The sequence below is a fragment of the Panthera uncia genome (assembly GCF_023721935.1).
Source record: "Panthera uncia isolate 11264 chromosome A3 unlocalized genomic scaffold, Puncia_PCG_1.0 HiC_scaffold_11, whole genome shotgun sequence".
Taxonomy (NCBI): domain Eukaryota; kingdom Metazoa; phylum Chordata; class Mammalia; order Carnivora; family Felidae; genus Panthera; species Panthera uncia.
The window spans coordinates 33506879-33534269 of record NW_026057578.1 but is presented as its reverse complement, the minus strand read 5'-3'; the positions used below and the strand labels follow the sequence as shown (position 1 = coordinate 33534269).

The 27391-nt window shown below is 37.1% G+C and overlaps 1 protein-coding gene across 1 annotated transcript in view; it reads right to left on the bottom strand.

The window, feature by feature from the left end:
• PLCB1 (phospholipase C beta 1) overlaps positions 1–25984 on the bottom strand; it is a 400603-nt gene extending 374619 nt beyond the window's left edge. The window contains exons 1-3 of the mRNA XM_049649824.1: positions 25956–25984; positions 25603–25639; positions 24294–24362 (exon numbers count right to left, since the gene is read on the bottom strand). Coding sequence (XP_049505781.1) covers positions 24294–24362; positions 25603–25639; positions 25956–25984 — 135 coding nt within the window. The remainder of the gene's footprint in view (positions 1–24293; positions 24363–25602; positions 25640–25955) is intronic.
• Positions 25985–27391: the final 1407 nt, after the last annotated feature.

The following is a 27391-nucleotide window of genomic DNA, read 5'->3' as shown; positions in this document are numbered from 1 at the left end:
CTCCAGAGGCCCTGTGTGCTTACAGTCCCTCTCCCTTTACTCTTCTGCTTTCACCTTGAGAACACTCCCAGTCTCCCGTTCTTACACCCTAGGCTCCAGCATGAGAACACGCCCAGGCTAGACTGACTTGGAGGGAATGGTATGCAGGACATACAGAGAAAGGGTGGGTTAGACCAGATCAGCCTACAGCCAAGTGAGTCCAAAACACGTGAGAGAACGAACTCAAAATCAGCAGGGCGAGTTTGCCAACCCACAGCTGACCACAGACATGTAAGAGAAGCCCGCCTAAACAGAAGAACCACAGAACTGATCTGCAGATTCATCAGCAGTAATGAATATATCCTGTTTTATGACCCTGTGTTTTGGGAGGTTTGGCAGATCTTGAGGATAAAACTGATTTCTGCCTTCCTGTATTGAGACCAGAGCAAAAAAGAATCAGCATTTTAGTATTGCTGAAAGTGAGTAAAGGGCTCCTGAAAGTATCAGAGGAAATTGTGCTGGCAGGTAAAAATTAAGGGTTGAAAGAGAGAATACTGCTGTTTTTGTTCATCTGGACACATGTGTCTTTCAAGAACTGTAGTCTATATATGGATTAGATCCCAAGCTCTAGTTATAGTCAGCAAGAATTCTATTTTGAATGCTAGAATCATATTTCTAAAATATACTTACTATGTTTTATGGATTCAATACCTGTGAATATATCTTGAGAAGAAATAAGATTTGCTTCAAAAAAAAAATACCACTGGCAAATACTAATATTTCTGCACAATTAAAGGGATCTTTGTGTTTTTAAATTTAGAAACTTCAAATCACAGAACGGTACCCCAGCCACCACATCAGGCTGCCAACTGAAGTATGAATTACTGTCTCACAATGTATCATTTTCCTCAGTAACAGTAAAAATGATATAACAGTCGGTTAAGCATCTGACTCTTGATTTCAGCTCAGGTCATAATCTCACAGTTCATGGGTTCAAGCCCCTTACTGGGTTCTGCGCTGACAGCCAGAGCCTGCTTGGGATTCTCTCTCTCCCTCTCTCTCTACCCTTTCCCCCAGCTCTCTCTTTAAAAATAAATAAATATTTAAAAAATTTAAATGATATAATAGCCAGGGAAATATTTCATTCATACTTTTTTAATGCAATAAGTATTTTAAATAGTATAACTAATAAGATCTTATTCATGGAATATAGATTTTCTTACCCTGAGGAGTATTCAAAAGGACAGGAAACTAAGTGATAAGGCATTTTAATTTATCCCAAGGAAGAAGATTCAACGGCCTAAGCTTTAAAATAAAGAGTGTGATGGGGAAGAAATTCAAATATCTAAAGACAAAATCCTGGAATATTCAAGGTCCCTTCCATGATTGAGTCTTTGTGGATTATTCACAGTCTTGCTAGGGCATCTTTCTAGAGAAACACAAAGTGAGTTTCTAGCCAGGAACAAAAGTGAGAAGGCTTCATCACCAAAACAAACAGGTGCTGTGAGGAAGGTTTAAAGTCATGTAATAAACCTAAGATAGAATGGCAATTTACGTTATAGAACTTTAGAGTTTCCCAAAGAGCTTGATATCCTGTTTCTCAGAGGAGTAAGGGGAAAAGAAAGGAAGAAAAGGGAATGCAAAATAAGCTTGAGAATTGTCCCTTTTATCCTCTATGCTAGGTACTTATTAATTCTTAAATGTTTTAAAATACTTTGTTTGTTTGTTTGTTTGTTTTGAGAGAGAGAGAGAGAGAGAGCATGGGAGCAGGGGAGGGGCAGAGGGAGGAGGGGCAGAGGGATTGAGAGAGAATCCTAGGCAGGTTCCACAAGGTCAGCGTGAAGTCTGACTCTGGGCTCCATCTTAGGACTGTGAGATCATGACATGAGCCAAAATCAAGAGTTGGACGCTTAACCAAGTGAGCCACCCAGGCACCCTTTAATTTTTTTTTTTTTTTTAATTTTTAAATCATCACCAGGAGATGTGCTTTACATGGAGAAGTACCAGGCAAAATTGAGATTGGTTAAAACCAGTCTGAGGACAGAAGGAACCTAGGAATTTTGTGATTCAAATCTTAATTGTGCACAATAGGAAATTGAGGACAACCAGCTTTGCACTCACAGATAGGCAGCTATTTGACCAAAACCCTGAAACAAAAACTTAGGTCAGTTAACTCTTAGCATGGGGTATTCTTTCCAAAATATCACAAAACTCACTGCTTTTAATGAAGGCCCACTGGCAGTATTCCTTAAATTAAACTTGCCTACAAAGAAAAGATTTTATTCTTGCTACAAAATTAATGTCACATTTTTCACTTATTAAACATACATAAAAAGCAGACAATTTCTGTCCATACTTAAACACTTAGAGCCCCCCACCCCTCCAAAATGCCTGACTTGTAACTCAAAGTCTAGAATAGATCTTGAACAATCAAGGAAATTAAAGACAGCCCCACTATGCTCAACTATTGAGAAAGAAATGGTCCTAAGTTCTGATAGAATGGACACTCAAATTTCAAATTAAATCGTGTATAAATGAGTTACTAGTATCCCCTTCCCACGTAAGTGCAGTCTCCGAATAATATTGAACATCCATGGGCAAGATGATTCTAGGTGCTAAATAAAATCAATCTTTAAAAATAAGTCTAGATTGGTTCCTGGCACCTGGAACAGTGACCTGAGCCAAGCACTTCCTGTCTCATTTCTGAACATCTATCAAGATTCTGTTTACCTGCTACCTTTGTATGAAGCCAGGCACATTCCTGCTATCCCAGCTCCTAGCCGCTGGGGCAAAATTAAAATCTTTTTATCCCCAATCATTTCCTTTGCATCCCACTTGTATCATTTATCATATTTGACTGTGAATTATAGACATCTGCATAATTTCTGTGCTTTCTTATATCAAGTATAAGAACTATGAGAGCAAGGACTTGTTTTATTTATTTTTACATCACTTGGGACAAAACACAGGGATTTTCTCACGGGAGATGTTCAATATTTTTGTGGAATTAAATAGTTCTAATTCACAAAGAGTTCAGAATCGAAAAAAATGACATCATATAAAACACGAATTAATTTTTGCCCAACCACAAAGGGATGAGAATTTTACCAAATTATCAAAATACATAAACTTAAGGTCAAAGAGAAAAAGGTATAAAATTTAGAGGCAAAGGGACAATATTATCATTTGTTATGCAGGGCATGGTTGAATACTTGGTAGGATGAAGAAAATCAACTGAAAAATGTTACAAAGAGATTCAATGAAGTTCTAAATATACAATAAGAAATCAAAAATTAGTTTTCCTTTATTAAATACAAGGCACTCAGAAATCTTCACCTAGGACTGCATCAAACTGATGGAATATCCAGGTAAACTTAACTTTAAGTGTGTAAGATCTATATGATGAAAATTTTGAAACATCAAGAGGGTATATAAAAGACAATTTGGATACATATATCTTTACATAAGACATACTCTCTATTAAGCATGGAAATACTTTGTATAAGAAACATATGAACTGTCACTATGTTAATCTAGACGTTTAGAGTAATATCAATAAAAATCAACAGAATGTTTAGAAAAATAATATAAATATATTATAATAGAAATTGATTCTCAAATTCATATGAAAGTATAAATAAATGAAAAGAAAAACTAATGAAGTAGGACTATCTCTACCAAATAATTTATATTATAAAGCTATTATAACTAGTCTAAAATATATAGAAAGGTTGAAGATATGAAGGGAAAGAATGGAAATATAGAGGAAATTTCAGTATATAATTAAGACTACACTTCACATCAGTGACGAAAAAATGGATTATGCCATAATTTACGTTGGACAGCTGGGCCACCATCTAGAGTCAAATAAAATTAATACTGTGGTAGACATTACCAGTGCAGTAATATTTGGTTCCACTTTCTTTCCTGAGCATATTGAAGACTATATTTTCCAACCCCCCTTGCAACTGGACTGGGCCATATGACTAGATTTGGCCAATGAAATGTGAACAGAAGAAATAATGTATCGCTTCCAGGCTGATGCATTGAAAAAATCCCTGTTGGTTCAACAGGTGTTCCTGTCTTCTCCTGCCACAGCGAATGAAAAGGTCTCTTATTGGGATGGCAGAGCCCACGTTAGAAATAGCCTATATGCTGAGGGTAGCTTGGAACTTTTTCAAACCTTCAGCTGACTGAACAAGAAAAAAACTTTTGGTGTGTTATTTCACTGACATTGAGAGTTTGGGTCATCATGGACTGCCTTAGTCTATCCTAATAAAGATCCCTTTGTTACTGTCATAAAATAAGATCCAGATGGCTCAAAGATACAATCATAAAAATTAAAACATAAAACAACTGGAAGAAATCACAAAATTATCTTTATTATTTTAGAATGGATAGGTCTTCTAAGCAGCACTCCAAATTAAAAACTCATAATGAAAAGAATTAATAAATTTGGCTACCCAAAAAACTCTGAAAAGCAAAAATTCCACAAAGTCAAATAAAACTGAAAAGCTGTAGATAATACATGATGAACAGGTGTTAATATATCAAAGGAGGCAAAAAGAAAAAGTACAACAATCCACTGGAAAATGGGCAAAGGATATGGTTGGAAAGACAAATATATTGCACAGGAGAAAAGGTTCCTCTCTACTCAAAACTAAAGAAATACAAATTTAAATAATAAAGAGGTAACTTTTTCATCTATCACATTTATAAAATTCAAAAAATGGTTAATGAAACATGGTGTTGGTAAGAATGTGAACAAATAGGTGATTTTGAATGCTACTACTGAAAGTGTAAATTGATACAACCTCTTTGCAGAGCAATTTGGTAATATATTTCATAATTTAAAATGGACATGCATTTGGATAAAGGAATTTCAGTCATAGGAAATTCAACTATACTCATATTATGCCTAAAGATATATGTAGTAAATATACTGAAACATTCTTTAGAGCAGCAAACCTGGAAACAACAAAACACCTGTTAAGAGGCAGCTCAATAAATAAATTTTGGTGTATTGATAAAATCAAATAGTCTACACTCTCCAAAAAAAGAATGAAGTAGATATATGGGTGCTAATATAGTGCAATTTGAGGCATGTTGCTGATTATATACTACTTGATAGTATGCCATCATTGGTGTAGAATCAAAAAAAATTTAATGGGCTGGTATATGCATAGGTTTTTTGGGAAATAAAAATAGGAATACGGAATAGGAATAAGAATAGGGCTATGACTTACTGCCTCTGGGAATGAAACAGAAAAAAAATGAGGGTGGGAGAGTATACTTTTTAATGATAACCTTTAACACGGTGAGAATTTATTTTTTAGTAGATGCATGAATTACTTTTTTTTTTCAAAAAATAAAACACTTTAAATATGTTAAGCCAGCCTAATTCCACTGCTATCCAAATGGCTAATATCATTTGTATTTTTCACATCCTTGAGGTCATAAAATGGCAAAAATGGTTATGTTCCTCGTAATCACTGTCAAGGAAATTTCTGTCTCAAAGAGGAGTATAGACAGGTCGCAGACAGTTGCTACTCCTGGAATTCATTTAAAAGAAAACTTACTCAACTTGGAACCTCATTCTAACAGTTAGGAAGTGAAACTGGCAGCTCTCACCCTCCTTAGATAAAAATCCAATCATGCAATGTGACATTCTCACCCACGTAATGCAGCTAAGGTACTTCCCTGCCACCACAGGCAGCTGAGAATGTAAGAAAACTTCTGACATTATGCAAGATTTCCCTCCCATAAAATTGATAGACTTAAAAAGCACAGGGCAGATGTAGCATTAATGTGCTCCCACGTGTTTTATGGCTATTTAAAGGGCCTGTTAACATGAATAATGCACCAGAGTTATTTTTATATTAAATGTGCTCAGAAATTATAGAATGAACACTTGATGGCATAGATTTCTAAGAATAAAATTTATAAGATAGACTAGCCACAAGTGTTCTTTTCTTATTTATTTATGTATTCATTTATTCATTTATTTATTATTTATTTCTTTGAGAGGGAGAGAGCAGGCACGGGGGTGGGGGGCAGAGGAAGAAGGAGAGAGAGAATCTCAAACAGGCTCCATGCCCAGACAAAGCCCAACGGGGAGCTTGATCTCTAGACCCTGGATTCATGACCTGAGCCAAACCAAGTTTCAGATGCTTAACCGACTGAGCCATCCAGGTGCCTGCCCCTCTTTTCTTAAAATTTTTATTTCCTGACACTTGTGATTAAACTTATAAGAAAATTTCAGTTGCTTGACTGATAATGATTTTGTTTTCTATTTTCTAATAGTTTTTTTTAAATGAAATTTAAAAGATTAGATTTTTAAATTAGAAAATGGAATATATATATATGAAACAAAAAAAATTGCCTTAGGAAAAAATAATTTTTTCCATGGGGGGTGACTGTTAAGAGAAAAGGAAAGAATAGTACTGAAAACAAAATTTGGTAGATCTAATGGGCTCATAAAAACTTAATTCTATTTGTTTTTTGTTTTGTTTTGGTTTTTTTGGTTATTCTGGAGTAGAAATCCAAAGTGTTTTGATATACATGAATAAGCCAGCCTGAACAATAAAATAAAGTACATGGCTAGAAATAGACCTAGGTACATAGGGAAAGACTGTATATGAAAAAGGTGGTGTCTTAACTCTCTAGGACAATAGCTGGACTTTTAAATAAATTGTGCAAAAGATGAACTTTTTATATAAATGGTGTTGGAACAACTGAATAGCACACTGAAAATGGGTTCAGTTGGATTTTTAAATTAATGAAATTAGAACACCTAGGTACAAGATTAGGACAAAAGACAGACTTCAAAAAAATAGTGTTGAAACAAAAGGATATCAAGTAAGAAAAAGATAAAATGAGATGCATACCTCATAATATACAACATAAGAAATCCCAGAAGATCATAAAACCATACTTGAGAAAAACTGTGGGTGAATTTCTTTATAAACTAGATATAGAAAAAGAACTTTATGTGACTCAACATACAAAGGCAATAAAAGAACATTTTAATACATTGAGCGCATAAAAATACAAACAAAAGCTTCTATGGCAAAGAACACTGTAAGGAAATTCAAAAGGCAAAAGACAACCTGGAGAACATTTTCTGTGATAAAGAACTAATTCTCCTAAAAAGCTCCAAAAAAGATCAAATACTTGATAGAAAAGTGTGCAAGATACTCGGGCAGAAATTCATAGAAAAAAACCTATAAATATATATACATATTTTCTCTTAAACTGTGAAAGGATGCTTAATTTCATGCATAGTAAGAGTAAAGCTATAGCATTTCTTACCAAGCTGACAAAAATAAAAAAGTTGACAATCCATTATGTGGTAAGGCTGGGGGTGAGGGCACCAAGATCATCTTATATATTGCAAGGAGAACAGAAAATGATCAAAACAAGGCAAAACAGAGTAAAGCACCTATGAAAGAGAAATTAGCAATCAACCCTAAATTAGAAGTTAGGAATTTACCCTAAAACTGGACCTCTGCACAGTAGGGCAAAGCATGCATAAAGTTTGGTTTTGGTTGTTTTTTAAATTCAGCCTCACACAACATAGCACAATATTGGAAACCACCTAAATGTTTGTGCACGAGAGACTGACTGAACAAAGTACAGGATCCCATGCAGGGGAATAATGGGCAGCTATATAATGAAAAAGATCCCCACGCCAGTATGGAGTGGTTTTGAGGTTATACTAAATGAGAAAAGGCAAGCTATAAAAGCATACAGAAGGAATGCTACATTTTGTGTAAGAGAGATAGAAATGTTTTATATATATTTTGAAAAAGTGGCATCTCCGATTACTGGGAAAAAATGACATGAAGGGACTAGAGAGCTGTGTGTGTGTGTGCGCGCGCGCGCTCGTGTGCGCGCGCTCGCGTCCTCATTTTTGCGAACAGAAACACAGGAAGGAAGTAACTATACGGTGGGTAGGAATCAGTGAAAGGGATATGGATGGGAGTGAGCCTTCTATGAGTATTCGTATATACTGTATGTATTAACACTGGGTTTTGAACCACATAAATATTTTACTTTTTCAAAATGTAAACTTAAGAAAAACAATGAGGAACAGTAATCTCCAAAATTGAATATAACTATAAAAAAAAAGAAATCATCTCATTATGCAGCAAATTAGTATAGCTCTACAGAAAATAATAAATTTTAATAAATGTGGAACCTATATTGTGAATGAAAAATGTTCTAAGAAATAAAGAGAACTGCAAAGAAATGTTGAATTTTCACTACTAGATTTGTTACTAGTGACACTAGTATTTTTATTTTGGAATTATTTTGTGTAGGCTGTAACAAAGAAGTACATGTATTAATGCAGTAAGGAAATACAACTGCTACCATGAGAATAAAGAAATACCTACATGGGGGCACCTGACTGGCTTAGTAGGTTAACCGTTCGACTTTGGCTCAGGTCATGATCTCATGGTTGGTGAGTTCAAGCCCTGCATTGGGCTCACTGCTGTCAGCACGGAGCCTGCTTTGGATCCTCCATCCCCCTCTCTCTGCCCCTCCCCTGCCTGCTCTCTCTCTCTCTCTCTCTCTCTCTCTGTCTCTCAAAAATGAATAAACATTTTTTGAGAAAAAATTTTAAAAATACCTATGTGAAAGAAGAGAAAATGAGGAAGAACCCTGTAATAATGGATTAAATCAAATGTATTTAGACAGGTAATCCCAATGCCAGGACTGTTAATTTAAGGAAACAACAACAAAGAGGAAAAATGATAAATGAAGGCAGGTATTTGCTTCAGGGTTACTTACAATAGCAACACTAAAATGAGAATTGTGTCACTATTCCATAGTAAATAGATGGTAAATAGTTAATATGATTTCAAATTAATGATTATTATTCCGGCATAAACTGATAAATATGAAAAATATTTAACATCATGGCTGTGATTAAGATACGTTAAATAAAAGAACTTTAAATATGTCATGTGTGTAAATGCATAGATGTACAGTTTGATCTCTTGGAAGATAAAAGCATGACTGGGATTTTCCTTTGTGTATCTGGAATTATTCAAGCTCTAAGGCAATTTATTTAGTCTCCAATTCTTTCAAAAAACATTTTGGTAGTAGCTTCAAATGCTGCCAACATTAATGACAGAACACCCTTCCATTGCTCTCTCCACCTTGTTCTTAACTGTTCTTTGTGCAAGCTCCCATTTTGGGTGACAGAGCCTTTACTGAGGCAATAATTCAAGACTGGCCCCCAAAATAATTGGTTTTCTCTTGTCAGTCATACAGCCAAAAGGATTTATTTAGAGCCAAAGATGCATAATTCTAGTGTTCCAATGTAGTGCTAGAATTAATAGTGTGTGAAATTTTTGCCACATGCAGCTAATACCAACTAATGCTATTAAAGCAGTGTGTGTTGTCAAGATTAAAAGAAATATTTTGAATGGACTTAGATTCACCACGGTCTGAATTTCTGCCCTTGAATTCACAAAGCCACACCTTATTAATTGTGGTGAAGAGGCCATCAACACAGTCAGATGACACTCTTGAACTTCCTTACTTTCCTCTGCCTCTGCAACTATACGATTTTAGATACATGATTTATTGTCTAACATCTTATTGCCAGAGAAACTAGCTCCAGCTTACAAAGGCATGATTCAGCTCCATATATTAATTCTCTTTTACAACTTCATGGTTTCTCAATTCATCTTGAATTGCGCATGAATATTGGCAAATGAAAAGCAGGACATTTAAGGACATGATTAAAAGAAGGTTGATGAATTTCTAGTTACTTGGAGCATTTCTAAGAATTTACTTAAAGAATTTAGAACAATGTAACACAGTTAAGTATCAGGGGAAATATTGACAGAGCAGAGAATCTATCTCTTATGACTTTTTGTAATTTACACACTAGAATAATAATTTACTTTGGGTTTTTTTTTTCTGTAAGAATGGAAAAAAAATAAGGGCTCTAGTCAAACTTCTACAGTATTTCAAATGCTCTACAGTATCCTTGAAGTAAATTATTTGACTTAAGATTTATCAACTGGAACCATGAAATTTTGAGCAGCTAGCCATAAAATTAAATATTGAGCCTACTTGCTCTTACTTACACACTTTATTCAGCATAGGTTCGAAAGGTTATATCAACTACTACCTCATATAAAATACCTACTTTTTATTTTAAACATTCTAAGATCTATTCTTTTTCAATATTATGCACTAATTTATTTGAAGCATTATTGACTTTAAAACCATGTAAACAAAAATTTTATTTGCATTATTCAGCTATTCCACATTCCTAGGTATATGTGTGGGACAGAACTAATATAAGATCTGAAATTAATTTTATTCAGATTTTCATCCATCTGGTATTCACATACGTAAGTAAATATATGGAGACAATGCCTTTTAATAATCTTTAATCTTCAAACAAAATTGCACGAATGGAAAATGATTACTATAGACTTATGTTTTCAGACTCCCCTAAAATAAAATAAATCTCTCTCACTAACCTCTATTTTTGACAGTAGAGATTTGCCTATGGCAAAAATAATGAAGTGAATAGTTAACTTCCCAGATCATCTGTATGTGTCCCAACACACAAAACTTCTTGCTTAAGGGTGCCAGGGTGGCTTAGTTGGTTAAGCGTCTGACTTCGGCTCAGGTCATGATCTCATGGTTTACAACTTCAGCCCAGTGTAGGGCTCTGTGCTTACAGCTCAGAGCCTGAAGCCTGCTTTGAATTCTGTGTCCCTCTCTCTTTGCCCCTCTCCCACTTGTGTTCTCTCTCTGTCTCTAAAATAAATAAAACTTAAAAAAAAAGCCTTTTTAAAGTCTTATTAAATTCACACTAAGGTATTCTAACATTGAAAGTAACTGTAATTCATACACAGATACCAAATGACTTGTTTATTTAACTTCAAATAAAGACAGTGAAATTTAATTTTTAATTAACACTCATAAAAAGAAAAATTATGTTTGGCAAGTAATTTTTAATCAGGTATCACAAATCCCAGTAAGGAAATGCTTAATGTAAAATTTAAACATTACCTTAGTATTTTAATAATACGAATAATGAACAAAGCTCTTTTTTAAAAAATGCTGTTCAAGATATCATGAAAAATGAAAACTTGGCCAGAGAGTGAGAAGCATAGGTAAGATAGATGGCAAATGTAAATATCTAAGAGAAAAAAAATGACACTATGGCTGATGCAGCAATTTGTCTAATTTGTCAAATAATGACACTGATCGCAAGTCTATTAAAGGTATGAACTCGTGACTTCAATTTTCAGAGAAACAAGCTACCATGCACAGAGGCAGGACTATGAAATGTATCATAGCCGATCATCCTCACAAAAACTCTCTGAAATAGCATTATGAACTTCATTTTATGGATGAGAAAATCTAGATATGAAGAAATGAAGCAATCAACTGTGGCTACAAAGATAACATTGGTGGAGCCGCTTAACCACTGCTGTCCCCTCCACATAAGGGGACAGAGTTCAAGTCTCACTTTCAAGACATAAAGTCAACTCCTGGAAACACTTTTCTATAGGGAATCAGGAAGAAGCTACAGCTTTTGAAAACTGTTGCTCCCAGAGTAACTTCCAACCACTTTAAATGTAACATCAACTCAAGCTTTATCTCAACTTAAGATCCTTCCAATAAAACCATGTGACATCAATTTTACACTAGTGAGAACTGGGAAAGCCATTGGAAACTGGTCCCTAGAAAGAATTCAGTGGACCTGGAATTAACCTGTAGTGGTATACCATGCATTAAGCTGGCCTAAATGCCAAACTACATTCCAGCTACCGTGGAAACAAATTAAACTGTTGTGCTTTGAATGATATACTAAAAGTGCTGATGGCTTTCTGTCAAAGCCAAGGTCTAAATTTGGAAGAAAAGACAAGGCGGACTAATGCTAATACAGTTTAAAATTAATAACGATCCATGATGGAACACAAGATAAACCTCTGCCGTATATTACCAATGGATTTTTACATGAAGAAAGACCTTTCTGGTTTAGATCACCCAAGAACCTGGTCTTTGAACATCTTTAATTAGGTATCTGCACTATTGTGGGAATAAGCATCACTCTTAAACTGGTGTTCCAATCCCAATATGGTGTGTGATAGACATCCTAAGAACCGACTACAGAATCATTTACCAAAGTGATTCAACAGAACGTTAATCCTGTGAGATGCTTGACAAAGACGCCCATTGTCAAAAAAAAAAAAAAAAGGAAACTGGCCCCAATCCATGTCCAACACATCAGTCTATGAGAAGTTCTGTAATAATAAAAAAAAACAAAAAAACAAAAAAACAAGCATCTTCCCAACATATTTGACCAGGCAACACTTTTATCTGAAAACACCTGTTAGTATTCCAAGGAATTCACTTGGAGAAATGTTGAGTTACTGTTTTTAAAAAGTATTCTCTGTTCTTGAGAGAAGATAAAGTGACTCTTCACAGGGTTACGCCCATTTATGGTTAACAGTGATCAGCAAATTCTTCCAGCACCACTGGTCTTAACCTGAAATCGGTAATACCTGGATACAAATTAAAATGTCAAGAAACATCTGAATGATGAAGTACCAAAAGGCACAAAGAAAATGTCTTGGTGAGTGAAGCTGAAAGGTGAATTCTGACCTGTGAGACCCAGTGATCCTGTTCACAGTTAAACACCAACAAATATTCGGCTTAGTTCGGTTAATCCATGTCCTAGAAATCTCTACACACATTAATTTTGGCAGTCTTAGAAAATTTCATTTCTACCATTAGCAAAGATCTGTGAAGAAGCAAATTTTACTACATGATTTTGACTTTTAATTGGCACTTTTTAAATAAGATCAATACTATTTCTCTGGGTACTTGAAATTTCACATTTTAGACAGCTACAGATGTTGTGTTCACATTCAGAAAAGAGGAAAAAAAAACAAAAAACTATGCTGCAAGTCTTCTTTCCTCCCCAAACATACCTACTTTGTGTCAGGTATCATACCCAAAGTGTGCAATACAGGATTTCATGTTTTTATGGTAAATAGAATAAACGTAAGAATTTTCAGCCATTTCCCATACAAAGATGATGAAAATGAATTTCTCAGAATAAATGAGCACATACTCTTAAGTTTCTTCCACTCTACCAAGCTGCCTCACAAATGAATACCACTCTATCACACTTTATGGCTGGCAAAGCCATTTCAGGTATATATATTATTTGACTGTCACAATAACTCCATGATAGACATAAATATCACCGTCCCTCCCCAGACTTTTTCTCCTGTTCACATCACATGTCAAATTGCCTTCCAGTTTTTTCCCCTGTTGAACCAGGTGTCAAACTGCATGCCAAATTACTATAGGACATACTCTTTGAAAAGGAAACAATTTAAGTTCTATATATGCTTAATTATCTATCAGACACTACAATAAGTGCTAAGAAGAATAAATTGAAAAGTGAACATAAGGCAGATAGTTAAGTAGCCATGAGTGAGCTCCCAAAGTATACGACACTACGATTTGTGTCTTGTTATGAACCATAATCCACCTCACCAGACAACCCTATCCTTGCAGGAGTTATCACTGCATAGAGAAACTAAGAAACCTTCCTGGCATCTCTCAGTTAATGTGTGCACTGGGATTTGAATCTGGGTCTCTTTGACCCCAAATTGTGTTCTTCCATTTCAAAATACTGTTTCAGATTTTGCTTCCATGGCTTCATAATGTAGAAAAATATGTCAACATGTTCTCAACTGTAAGTAAATTGCTCTGAAATTATTTTGATGGTTGAGAAAATCTATTTAACCTTTGGAAAAATCTAGACAGTTTTTAGAAAAAAACAAAACAAAACAGTAAGCCTTTTTTTAATGTTTTTTTTTTTAAACGTTTATTCATTTATGAGAGAGAGAGCACGCGAGTGGGGGAGGAGCAGAGAGAGAGGGAGACACAGAATCTTAAACAGGCCCCAGGCTCTGAGCTGTCAGCACAGAGCCTGATGCGGGGCTCAAACCCACAGACTGAGAGATCATGACCTGAGCTGAAGTCGGCCGCTTAACTGACTGAGCCACCCAGGTGCCCCCAAAAAAACAGTAGGTCTTAATGCAAATAGATTGCTGATGGCCCTCTGTGGGCAGGTGTTTGGCTCCAATGATAAATGTGCTTCAATTTTGTATTTGTACAGTTAACATATAAAAATAGATTTCCATTGGTAGGTATAAACACCAGAGCTACAAAGGTGTAAATCTGTCATTCTGAAGCAATCCAGAGTAGTGCACGGAATTCCACCGTAAATAGGTAAATTATCCAACTCTACCTTGGCTTTGCTACTACAACCCATCATATGAACATCAGTGATAGATGTATTTTATTCACTTACTAAAACTCATTCATAATGAAAGGTAAAATGTATTCATCATATACAACAGATGTGAAGGCTGTGGTATTTTAGATGCATTTTATCATTGAGTCTTGCGGCAAGCAGGTAAGGAAAACATGGAGATTCTTTCCATAATTCAGACGGGCAAACTAAGTCTCAGAGGTGTTGAATAACTTGCTGAGTTTGATAGCTGGTTATTGGCTTTGAGTCTTGGCCATCTGACCTAACAGCTTGTGCACTTAATGACTATACTTTATTAAACACTTACAATGCACAAGGATACATGTTGGGTGCTCTGGCATACAAAAAAAATGAGTATGAATGTGCGGGTAATAAGAAAAAAAACATTCTGAAATAAAGGCACTTCTAAAAAGCAATAATGCCTATTTCTGAAATGATTCCTACTGCCCATTTTATCCACTTTGACAATCATATTGATTATAAAGAACAAATCTATTTATATTAGATCAATTTTTAAATAATCTTACAGGAGTATTCCCAATACAGAAGTAAATCATGAACTTGGCTTTGTAATGCAATAAGGAAATGCTGTCATAGGCTGAATTGTGTCCCCACAAAATTCATGTGTTGAAGTCCTAATCTCTGGCACTTCAGAATGTGACTCTATTCTGGGATAAGCTCTTTAAAGAGGTAATTAAGTTAAAATGAAGCCTTCAGGATGGGCCCTACTATGATAGGATGGGTGTCCTTACAACAAGAGGGGATTAGGACATTGATTGGTTCAGAGAGAAGACCATGTGAGGACAAAGAAGGAAGACAGCCATCCAGAAGCCAAGGTGACAGACTTCAGAAGAAAACAACCTTGCTGATACCTAGATCCGTTCCAACCTCCAGAACTATGAGGAAATACATTTCTGTTATTTAAACCACCTAGTCTGTGGTACTTTGTCAGAGGAGATTAATACAAGCACCTTGACATACTTTATGTTAACTAAAGCCAATCAAGTTTAAGGGAAAGTATACTTAAAACTAGTCTTTTTGACAAACAAATACTCTAGGAAAATTCTCAATACCTTACCACATAAAATCCCTATTTTAAAAAGAGAGACTATCCATTTAACCTGGTACTCTTTTTCCTTAGAGTAATTGTTTTCAAACTTTGCCAAACACAGGAAACCCTGGGAAATTTTAAAGAAACATAGTGGTGCTTGAGCCCCACACCAGACATTTTGATTCAACTGATCCAGGGTGTGGTCTGGACATGGAGATTTTAAAAGCTCCCCAAGTCCTTCTCATATCTCTGCGTTAGAACTCAAGATTAAAAACCCTTCAGAGGGCAGTTCACCATGCAGAATTAATTTAAGAAATAAATATCAGATATTTCCACAAGATGGCGTATTATTGCATTTGAAAGAAATAAAATTGAGAAACATTTTCAAAATGCAATTCTATACCATTACATGTAGAACAAATTGGGTTTAGATTGAAATTATACCAGATAGGAGCAATGATAAAATGAATCACAGCCTTCTGAAAAGACGTGAGGTTTAAGTAACATATTACTAACCTTGTCTTTGACAAGGGGTCCACCCTGGGCCAATGAGAACATCCATGGCTGCCATGCCCTTAGCCTGCTCTTCCCCCTTGGCAGAACTGTGGTCCCCTGTTCACTCTCCACAACCCATCAGGGAGCTTTCAAACTCTTTGACAGTGGGGTGCTAAAGACACACACTTGCTATTATATAAAGCATAGAATCTTTATTCAGCCACACACATGTTCAGTTAGTATTTTACAGATGAATATACATATATACTGAGTTATGTAGCCATTGCTCAAATGTTCAAATCTAACTTAACTCTTGATAACAGACACACACACTCTTCTCAAATTTGGGAATTTACACCAACATCCCAGAAAAGACTTAGCCTGTCTGTGATTGTTTGAAAATAAAAGTAAAAAGCTTTTAACCATTAGAAAAGATATTCTATACTTTAATGGTAGCTTTTAAAACCTCCTCTTGTTCACTATTGAATGGCCATAAGGGTGAGAGGAACATGGAAAAGGCAGAAGAAGAGTTTTAAATGCAAATATGTATCTACCGAAGGAACCATTCTTTACCCCCCTCGGCATCCTGATATTTCTGCTACCAAATCTCTGACTAGTTATATAAAGGTTTTTGTTTCCAAGGAAACCAAACCACTGACATCTATGGAATTTAATGAACATGAAAAAGGAACCATGCCATATAATTTACATCTGGAGATAAATGTGACTGGCTGTCAAAACCATTACACATACACAGATAATTCTGTGAAGTTTTAAGCTCTATTTTTGTCCATTTAGTAAAGATGTAAATAAATACTTTTATGGAAACAGGATGACAACAAACAAACAAAAATTCTTGCATCATGTCAGGTAAGTTGAGAAATAGTTAGAACCAAGAATATATGGGCTGAAGGTAGAGCTCCTTAGCGATTGAGAGAAAAAGAGAGAAACCTTTATTTTATTCTACAAAAGGTTTTCTTCTTCCCTCAACTTCAAATATCTGTAACAAATTTTATGACCGTGGCTTCACACAATGGTGGAATCTGTACAAAGTTAGGGAAATAGCTTATAATCAGCAAAGGGGGACAATAAATAAAGCACTCATTTCAACTCCCGGCCTCATAGATGATTCATTGAAACCACTGTTGTAGAACATCCAAATAACAGCTCATTATGAGATTTATATATTGGCATCCGGATCCTATGATGAGCTATTTGGGATTCGACAACCCTTAAATAAATAGCCTATTTTGGATATTAGCAGGGAAGGCTGATAATATGTGGGAAAAAATAAAGCGTATATAAAATGGTAACTTCAATAAAATTAAAAGTGTACAAAAGTGAGAAGAAAAAGCTAGAAGGAAATTCCACCATTTTATGTAAATGACTACTCCCTCCTTCTTGAAATCCTTTTTTAGATGTCCAGAAAATACTCTCTTCTGATTCTTGTCCTCACTGGTTGTTCCTTCTGTCTTTTCCTTTTTTCCTTTTTTTTTTTTTAAATTGTGGTAAAATATGTATGCCATAAAGTTTACCATTTTAATGATTTTCAAGTGTATAGGTTAGTGACATTAGGTAATAGTCATTGTTGTGTTATGCAATCATTAACCACCATTCACCTCCAGAACTTTTTAATGTTGTCATAACCAACTCTGTGCCCATTAAATAATAACTTCCCATTCTCTCATTCTTGCCTCCTCCCAGCCCCTGGAAACTGCCATTCTACTTTCTGGCTGTATGGATTTGCCTACTCTAGTTACCTCATATAAGTGAAATCATACAGTATGTGTCCTTTTGTGTCCGGTTTATTTCATTTAGCATAGTGTCTTTAAGGTGTACCCATGTAGAGCCTGTGTCAGAATTTCATTTCTTTATAGGTTAAATAATAATCCACTGTGGTACATATATATTGTGAATAATGCCACTATAAACACTGGGATACAGATACCTGTTTGAAGCCCCTGTTTTCAGTTCTCTTAGTTACATACCATTCTTGGCCTCTTTCCTGACTCTTTTTCATCCATTTTTTAAAATGTTTTATTTATTTTTGAGAGCGAGAGAGAGTACGAGTGAGAGAGGGGCAGAGGGGGGGGGGGGACACAGAATCCACAAAGCAGGCTCCAGGCTCTGAGCTGTCAGCACAGAGCCTGAAGTGGGGCTCGAACTCGTGAACCATGAGATCAAGACTGAAGCTGAAGTCGACGCTCAACTGACAGTCACACAGGTGTCCCTCTTTTCCATTTTTTAAAAGTTTAAGAGCTGGAGGTCCCAGGGCTCAGACATCACCCTGCTTTCTTCTACACCTATATTCCTTAAGAGTCCTCATTTAGCTTTGAGATTTAAATATTCACTTACAACTCCATGGCCAACCTTTCCCCTGAACAGCAGATCTGTATATCCAAATACGACATCATCAGGTATAAGTGGAACAGACACCTCAAACATTAAATATCCAAAAACAAACAAACAAACAAACAAAGAAGCAAAACTCTGAATTTTTCTATTTAAATGTGTTTCTTTCTTCCTTCCCAGCTTAGGACACAGCAGCTCAGTCCTTCCACTTTTCCAGGTCCAAACACTAAGCATTGTTCTTGAATCCTTTTTTCATACCTCATATCCCACACATTAACAAACCTTGTGGTGCCACCTTCAAATTCAGATTCTGACATTCTTTCTCCCCCTTACCTTTACATCTCTCAGTTAATATAATTATCAGCACCACTCAGGATATTAGCAATAGCCATTTGGTTGGCGTCCCTACTTCTTCCTTTCTCTTCTATGGTCTATGCTCCATGCAGTGGCAAGTGATGTTTTGAAAAGCAAAATCAGATCTTGTCACTACTCTATTCAGAACTCTCAGATCCCTTCTTCGTTCTCGCAGAAGAAAAAGCCACAGTCATTAAGCCTGGTCTACAGGGCCAGCATAATGTGGTCCCTGGCTACCTCTCTGATTTCATCATCCTTTCTCTCTTGCACGCCACTGTCGACAACTGGCTTCCTTGCTATTCCTCAAATATACCAAGTATGTTCCCACGTCAGCACCTTTACTCTTGCTCTGCCCTCTGCCTGGAATGCTCTTCCTTTTCTTAATTAGTATCTCTACCCCTATCACCTCATCTTAAAAAGAGAACATACTCCATGATGACTCTACAAAGCAGCAAGCCTCTCCACCACTCATGGTCAATGATCTCTGTCCTGTTTTATGGGTCCCAGTGGGACTGATCTGTTATCTGCCCCCCGCCCCCCAGTGGGATGCTGGAGTCTGCTTGTAGGGCTAGGCACTGTGGTGTATGTTCCTTTCCAAATATGCTTTTAATTATTTTATTTTATCTTATCTTATTTATTTTTTGCATTTAATGATTTTAAAAGCCATCATTTTCATTTGGGGTTTCAGAAAACTAAAACTGATCAATTTTTAAAATTTCATTTTACTCTAATCTGCCTTATGTGGTTGTAGTGATACTACTTGCCACATAGAACTTAATTGTAATCTAGATATTTACCAGGAATCTGTATTCCAAGTAACATTACACATCTGAAATAAACTGCCCTTTATCAATAGAATGAATTGGTTAATTGTCAGCAAAGCACATGAAGCAGTCTTCTTTGGATGAAACACAATTTGGAAGTTAAACTATAGAAATATTTTTCAGTGGCATTGCTGCAAGTATTATTGAGAGTGAATGTCAACAACAGAGTTTTCATGTTCAAAGCCTAGGAGAGCCTCCTTAAGTACACAGTCTCTATGGAGTCCACAGCAATCCTACAATTGCTTTCGAGAAGCCACGTGCAAAGTTCGGCATAAATCTTTCTTTCTTCCTTCCTTCCTTTTTTTTTTTTTAACTTTTCAATGTTTATTTATTTTTGAGAGAAAGAAAGAGTGAGAGTTGGAGAGGGTCAGAGAGAGGGAGACACAGAATCTGAAGCAGGCTCCAGGCTCTGAGCTGTCAGCACAGAGCCCGACGCTCAAACTCACGAACCAAGAAATCATGACCTGAGCTGAAGTCTGGCGCTTAACCGACTGAGCCACCCAGGCGCCCCTCTTCCTTCCTTTTATTTTTGTTTGCATTGCACCTTACCTTGGTTAGAATGTGACCTGATTTTTTATTAAGTGCACCTGGTTTCCTATGACCAATGCAAGAAGTTTTAGTTGATACAAACTTGTTCAACATTAATTTTATAATCTACAAGACAGAGTGCCTTGGCTTGATTAACTTCTCATTTTAAAAGTTGGAATCAAGGGTTAACCCAACTTCCACACCTAAAACCCTGTGGCCCCCACATGCCCCATTTCATCGATGAGGAAGTAGAGGCACAGAGAGAAGTAGGTTACTGACTGAGCTGGCATCCAAACCCACATCTCCAGTTTTCTGGCTCCATCTACTTTTCAAATACACCTATAGATAAAATACATCCTGAGAATCCTGAGGATAAAGAAACTATCTTTCTCAGCAGCATTTTTAAACCTTTATGACATGGTGTAGAGTAAAAAACGCACTTTTTGTTGATCCAGAACACACATTCACATGCATGAAAGAAGTTTCACCAAACAAACTTATTCTGCACAAAACGCTGATATTTTTCATTCATTCTAGCCAGATCTATTTCATTTTATTAATGCTGTACATGTGCCACTAAACTGATCTGCTGGGTCAGCAACCCAGAGAAACCACAGGGATAAACTTTACTTTTTTAAAAAAGCTCCTTTTGAAATGAACATGCAGAGAATATGTGTACCCAGCACACGCAAGAGGCACATCCGAGAGCACCTTGTCTCTACACGTGCTTTATAAGCCCGGGAGGCAGGGAGAGAGAGAGCAAAGAAGGAAACATAAATACATTTTTTTAGATTTCAAAGGACAAGATGTTTTTTTTTTTCTTTTACGTTTTTATATGTGGATAAAAATCTTCCAATTTCTCTCCAGTGAGAAATTTTGAAACTGATAACTAGGACAAAGGCTGTATACAGAAAAGCCGATCTGGAATTTCATACACTGTGCTGGGAGTCGACATTTAAAATTCATTAACAGGGCAGCACATAGACACTTCTCCATTTCTTCTAAATGTTATTTCCAATCACAGAAGGCATAGAAAACAGTTCGTCTTCAGCTAGATTGTGAATTTTTATGTAATGAGATGCTGTGGAAAACAAAAATAATATGCATGCACAGATAAATATTTGAGGGGTGCCTGAGTATTTTGATAAATAATATCTGCTCCACACATGTTCTTCCTTCCTTGATGGTCTGTAAACCCCTGCAGAAAGTCTTCCACTCAATCTGTCTTCATGTTCCATTGACTCCTCATCCTTACTGGGCTTGTCTCACTCCATACTGCTATCCTGACACTTTTTATTCTTATGCCATCAGTCCTACTGCTTTTGTTCCAGCCAACACTATGGTCTCCTCTTATTTAGTTTTCCTCCTCCGGCCATAGGCTTTCTTCTACAAGGTGGTTATACGTGGGAAGCTTGTTTCTCTTTTGGTCCCCATACTGAACTGCTGCTAATGTGGGGGACCCGGGAGGTGCCAGTGATGGTGAGTGGAGGATGGCCACCAACGGGATCCTGAGGATGGAAGAGAAATTGCCTCTGGCACCTTGGAAGCCAGACTGGCAAGAGAAAGAAGTATCTGTTCCCTGGTGATAGTCTTTGAGCAGCTGAGTGAGACTTCCATTGGAATTTTCAATACATTGCAATCATTTCTAATAAGTTTTCTTTTTAATTATTTATCCAGTTTGAGCTGGGGTTTTCTTTTGCAACTTAAAGACTTTTTTTTAAAGTTTATTTATTTTGAGTGAGAGAGAGAAAGAGAGAGCAAGCAAGCAGGGAAGCAGCAGAGAGAGAGAGGGAGAGAGAATCCCAAGCAGGCCCCATGCTGTCAGCACAGAGCCTGATGTGGGGCTTGCTCCCACGAACTGCCAGGTCATGACCTGAGCTGAAATCAGGAGTCAGATGCTTAACTGACTGAGCCGCCCAGGCTCCCCTTGCAGCTTAAAGACTTCTAAACTGAGAGTCATATCAACTTCTTTCTCGCCTATCAATCCACAAAGCCACTTTCATCCAAACCCCGCAATTCAATCTCTCTTTACAACATAAACTTTTCCACATAAAGTGAAATTAAAACCTGACTTCCTGCAAATATGATTGAATTTTTTTAATATTAAATATAAAAATAACAATGATAATACCAACAATAGTGGCTAATATTTAATGAGTGCCTATTAAATATCAGTGATCTGTTAAGTCAGTGGTGCTCAAATTTTGCTACAAATCTGCTTTTCAAAAGCCCTGATATCCACACTACAACACCCGTTAGAATCTTGTAGCACCAGAATCTTTGGGATTAGGAAACAGAAATTACCATTTTTTAAAGCTTTTGAGGTGATTCCACAGGCAGTCAAATTTGAGAACTCCTCTGCTAAAGATTTCCTAAGGAATTATTTAATTTAGCCATTATAGTAATGATACGAAGTGCCCATTCATTATTATCTTAGTTACTATTATTGTTGTTGTTATCATTATCATCATGTAGCCAATGAGGAAGCCTGAGTCTCAGGAAGGTCACACAACAGAACCCAGGTTTTAAAATATTAAAGTAGACTGAAGTTCTTGAAACACCAGCAAGGAACAGAGTGGAAAAATGCCAAGGACACAGATAATCCACAGAGAAAGCAATCTTAAGTGGGGGGGGGGGGGACAAAAGAAAACAAAACAAAACAGTAAAGGTCAGAGTATTCCGAGTATCCAAGTCTGTCCTTAAGAGAAATATTTTAGGACCTAATAGTGGTTTATCAGCTGAGCATAGCACAGACCCTAGTTCTATTCATTTATCCTCATTCAATAGACACGTATCCAACCGCGTCCATAAATGAAACACTGAACTGATCAGCAGGCTGAATCCTACAATAAAAGAGAGAGAGGGAAGCCAGAAAGAAACTCCAGGTGGCAGAGATGCCAACTCCACCTCTGATGCCTGCAGACAAAGGGGGCTCTACGGGAGTGTAGGCAGCAGTAGTCTTTATCATCAATATTGATCATCAAATTTCAAGTTAGGCCAATGAACTAGCATTTAAAGGCAAACTTTATAACTCTGCTATCAATGCAGTTCTTGGAACTAACAGGCTTACCTGAAACATGGCTGGAATGTTTTGGGGGAAAGAAGAAGAAAGAACTTCTTTCCTACACTAAACATTAAACAATTCTGAATCATCAAGGAAGCATTAATAATGATAAGCTTGCTACAAAATTAAACCAAACTACTAAAATTTGATTATATTATGAAGAGAGCAACACAACTAATAGACTATTTGCACATGAAAACAGATCTAGAAACCTTCTTGAAAATAATTCAGATTTTTCTGTCTTTTCATTTTTCACATTTTCCTATAGATCAGCTTAACTCCTACAGCAGTAAAACCAGTATTTGGGTGTTCATTCCATGGCAGAATTTGCCAGCAAATATTGCACTGTTATGTATCTGAAGAATGATCCTTCCAGGTGATTTTTTTTTTCTTTCTGTTTCTCCACAGCAACAGATAATTTTTGATGTCAAAGAAAGTATTTTGACTTTTAAAGAATAAAACAAAAGTTGCAGGCAGATACTCAAATAGAAAATCGCTAGTTTTATATCAATTTTGGTAAGAGGTAAGAGTTCCTGAATGGCACCTGTACTTCCTTATTTGACAATATTATCTTTGCTAGAAAGGAAGTATTTAACGTACTAAAATTTGAATACAATAAAGAGTAGTTTCCCACTGTACAGGCAAGTCAATGCAGTTTGTTACTATACTCAACCAGAATCTAAGTTTAAAAAAATTTGTATATTCTTTACTCAACATTTGTTAAATAATCTTCAAAAAAAAAAAAAAGGAAATAAAATCACAAACACTGCTTTGAGTATTTCTTCAGTAAGGTTTTCAGACAAAAACAAATTGACAGGCCACACAACTGATCCCAAACTTCCCCGGGTCTTCACTAGTAACATTTATAGAAGGACTTCACACCCTTTGGCTTTTTGGATGAAGTGATATTACTTATAAAGTATTTGAATTACAGTCTTATTCATCATGTCTAAGAGTCAGTTCATGTATGCATATGAGGCTCCAGGAAGTTTCCAAGTAACTTCAAGAACATTTTAACTATTTAGAATTACCCAGAAACTTTGGCCTCATTATATATTTTTCAAGCAACACGAAAATTAGAGGACAGAAAGCGAGTCCCCGTGTCCAACTGCCTATATTTTTACTCACTGTTGCCTTCTTTGAACAAAAGTGGAAATGTTTAGGGCATACAGGCTTCTGGAAGGACTGGCTGTTTTATTGTGTTTTACAACATCTACAACAGAGAAACTTTTAACTGGGGCAATTAATTGATACCATGACACGGCCAAATCCTCAAAGCAGCATCTGGCGGGTGCACAACACTCCACTTCTTACCTTGGGAGCTTTGGCATGTTTCCCACATCTGGCATCCTTGACAAGGCTGAGATCTAACAGCTCCGTCTCCTGGAAGGCAAAAATGTGAAATTGTTAAGCATCCCCACAGATCTCCTTTCATTATTTTATATCATTGTCATCTCTTTAAAAAAAATCATGTTATCTTGAGACCTGCCTGAAGATTTCTCTGCAGTTAGGATATTTTTTCTTTCACATTCTTTATCAATCGAATTGGAGTGGAAACAACAAGATAGCTAACCACTAACTGCTCAATTTAATATATATGCTGAGACATTTTGAAAGTATAATGGGCATGGTCAGGGTCCCCGGTCTATACTATGAGCTGTCCCCTAAATCATCATGAACCATGCCTTCCTGCCCCGTGGTCAAAAAATAATCCTGAGAGTCAGTCTGAGTGTGAGGACATGTGAGTGGCATGGGAGATGGGGATAGGGGGTGGTGGAAAGAGATGTTCCCATCAGTTCACCTTGCCAAGGGAAAGAGATGAATCTGCCTCACCTACCTGCCCCCTCTCCAGCCTTTAGCACTCATATCTTATGCCTTGATCTTTTCATTTATTCATTATATATTACTGAACACCCATAATATGCAAGTTACTCTAGGATACAAGATACATAAAATGTGATAGCTCCTCTGGATGGACTTGCTGTCAAACAGGGGAGTAAAGAAATGTATATGCATAAGACAAGGGAGGGTGTGTTAATGCCAACTATAAAGTTAACTGCTATGGGAGTCAACAGAGAAAAGAAAGTTTTTCCCCCAGGGCTCAGAAAAAGTCCATGAAGGAGTCACTGAGCATGGAGAAAAGGAGTTGGAAGGCATAACACTGGAAAATATCTAGACAAGAAAGGACCAGAGGTTTGGACAGAACCTTGAGGTATGGATGCTTAGAAATGCTTAGAGATGGAGAACACTGCAGGGGAAAAGGGTAGGGAGGCAGAAGGGGATAGAGAGGCACCCGGGAAGAAGGAACAGCACAGGGAAAATGTAATGGCAGCGTGGGAGGGGATTTTCACAGGTAACATTCAGAGTTCCATTACTGGGGCCTAGAACGTATGAAGAAAAGTCATGGGAGATGATACCAGAAAGGGATATGGGCAAAAGGATGGAAACCCTGAGAGTCCAGCTAAGGACACTGAGCCATGAGTGTTGTGACAATGCACATCGCCAAGTTAACAGGAGACTCTACGCTGGCGAGATGGAGCTGCATTGCAATGAACAGTCATGCATCTGACTCATGCTGACAATGAGACAGCTGGACGCAGGCCTCTAATCCCCTTCTTCTTACAGGAGGCACTGCAGCATCATTCTGCTGCTCAGAACCTCTAAACACGAGTGGGTGTAATTTCTTATGGGCCCTAATATCCCCAAGTACTTGTAGTTGGGGTTCCCAGACAATTCCTTCAAATAGCTGCCACCAGTTCCAAATGTTCCATGTAAAAGGGTCTCATTATTTTCCTGCACTTGAGGTTGATTTCATGATTGCAGTCACAGGGGTGGGGGTGGAGTCTGTCCACTGGCATGAAAGACCACACAGCAGGTCCAACAGAACACGTGGCTCCAGCGCACTTATATGTGAAGCCCAAGCTTCACAGCTTGTTCTTGTGAACAAGAAACAGGGCCTTCTTTTCTTTTGCTCACCCTGGACTTATAAGTTTGCTTGTCCCCATTTTAGTGGATCCCTTAACCCATTCCTTGCCAGGTGTGACTGTTGGAAATCCTCCCAAACCCTGGGGTGTGAGGAGAGCAACCCAGCAAAGATCTTGCAGGATAGAAGATCTGGTACTACAATTCCTCTAAGGCTGTACCGTCCGCAATAGTGAAGGTCACCTTATCAGTGTTAGAAAAGAATGGTATCAATGCTGGACTCAATGATTCACTTAGGCAAATGCATAAGGAAGTCCTCAGACTCGAGGCGATGGAACAGCTGGTCTGGGTCTGTTACCTCCACAGCAAGACAACCAAAACCCGTGCTGGAAGGAGAGAAGCAGGAAGAGCACTAAGCTTGAAGAAGCTTCAACCAGAAGACCAGAACCAAGTGGACATTTGAGAGACAGGAGATCAAATGAAGGTAGAGGTAACTGGAAGAAAGATGAAAGCCATAACATGGAGGTAGAATTGTCTACAGGGAAGAGAGGAGTCATAAACAGCCCTAGGGTTTCCATATTCCCCATTGGGACTTGGAAGTTTGGGCAAAATGATAATGAATTTTGGAGATGTTGGTGTGAGGGGTTCATCCAAGTAGAAATGCCAGTCATTAGTTCAATGGTGCATTATTTGTCAAATGCTGCTATGTGGCAGGTACCGGCTTGGTACTGAGGAACGACACCAACAATGCAGAAAACAGCTGTTTTGATCAGCTCATGCACAAAACCACTTATTATACTTTAAAGGAGACATTTCAAAGTACACTGAGACATGGGCTACAAAGGACTATGGCATCTTTTCAGCTAATACACGAGGGCGAGAAACAGTTTGCCAGCCTTATAATTCTGTGTTCTGGTCGGGAAGGAGGGTTAGAGGAAGAGGAAACAGTAGGTGCAAATGCACAGAGGCAGGAATTGTGTGCAGAAAACTACAAGCCATGGGAGATACACAGCAGGGATGCGTGGACAGTTATCACAAACGCTTGGGACTTGGTAGTTATTACATGTGTGTCCTCTTTAAAATTATCCATAAAATGCTGACATTTATGTTTGTCACACTTTTCCATATATGTTACATGATGTTTTCCATATATGCAGAATAAAATCATACACACATACATAACACATTTACCTCATCTTATATCATGGTTTTCTATCGAAGGAAATTCCTTCCAGTTGAGCAAACAAAGCCTTAAACTCTAATTGTTTATACACACAAAACCCAAAGTGACTTCACAAAGAACTAGATCTTAGCAGGAGTCATTATATAGACTTTTATATTACAGATAATGAACACTGTTTTCTACTCTCAGCTCAAGAGGAAATGTTCATTCCCCAAGTCACAGAGGGGTACTTAACGCTAGCTGCCCTGGGGATTCATTCCGATACCACAGCGTCTAAGAAATTTCTCTCGCCTGTGTGTAAAATTGT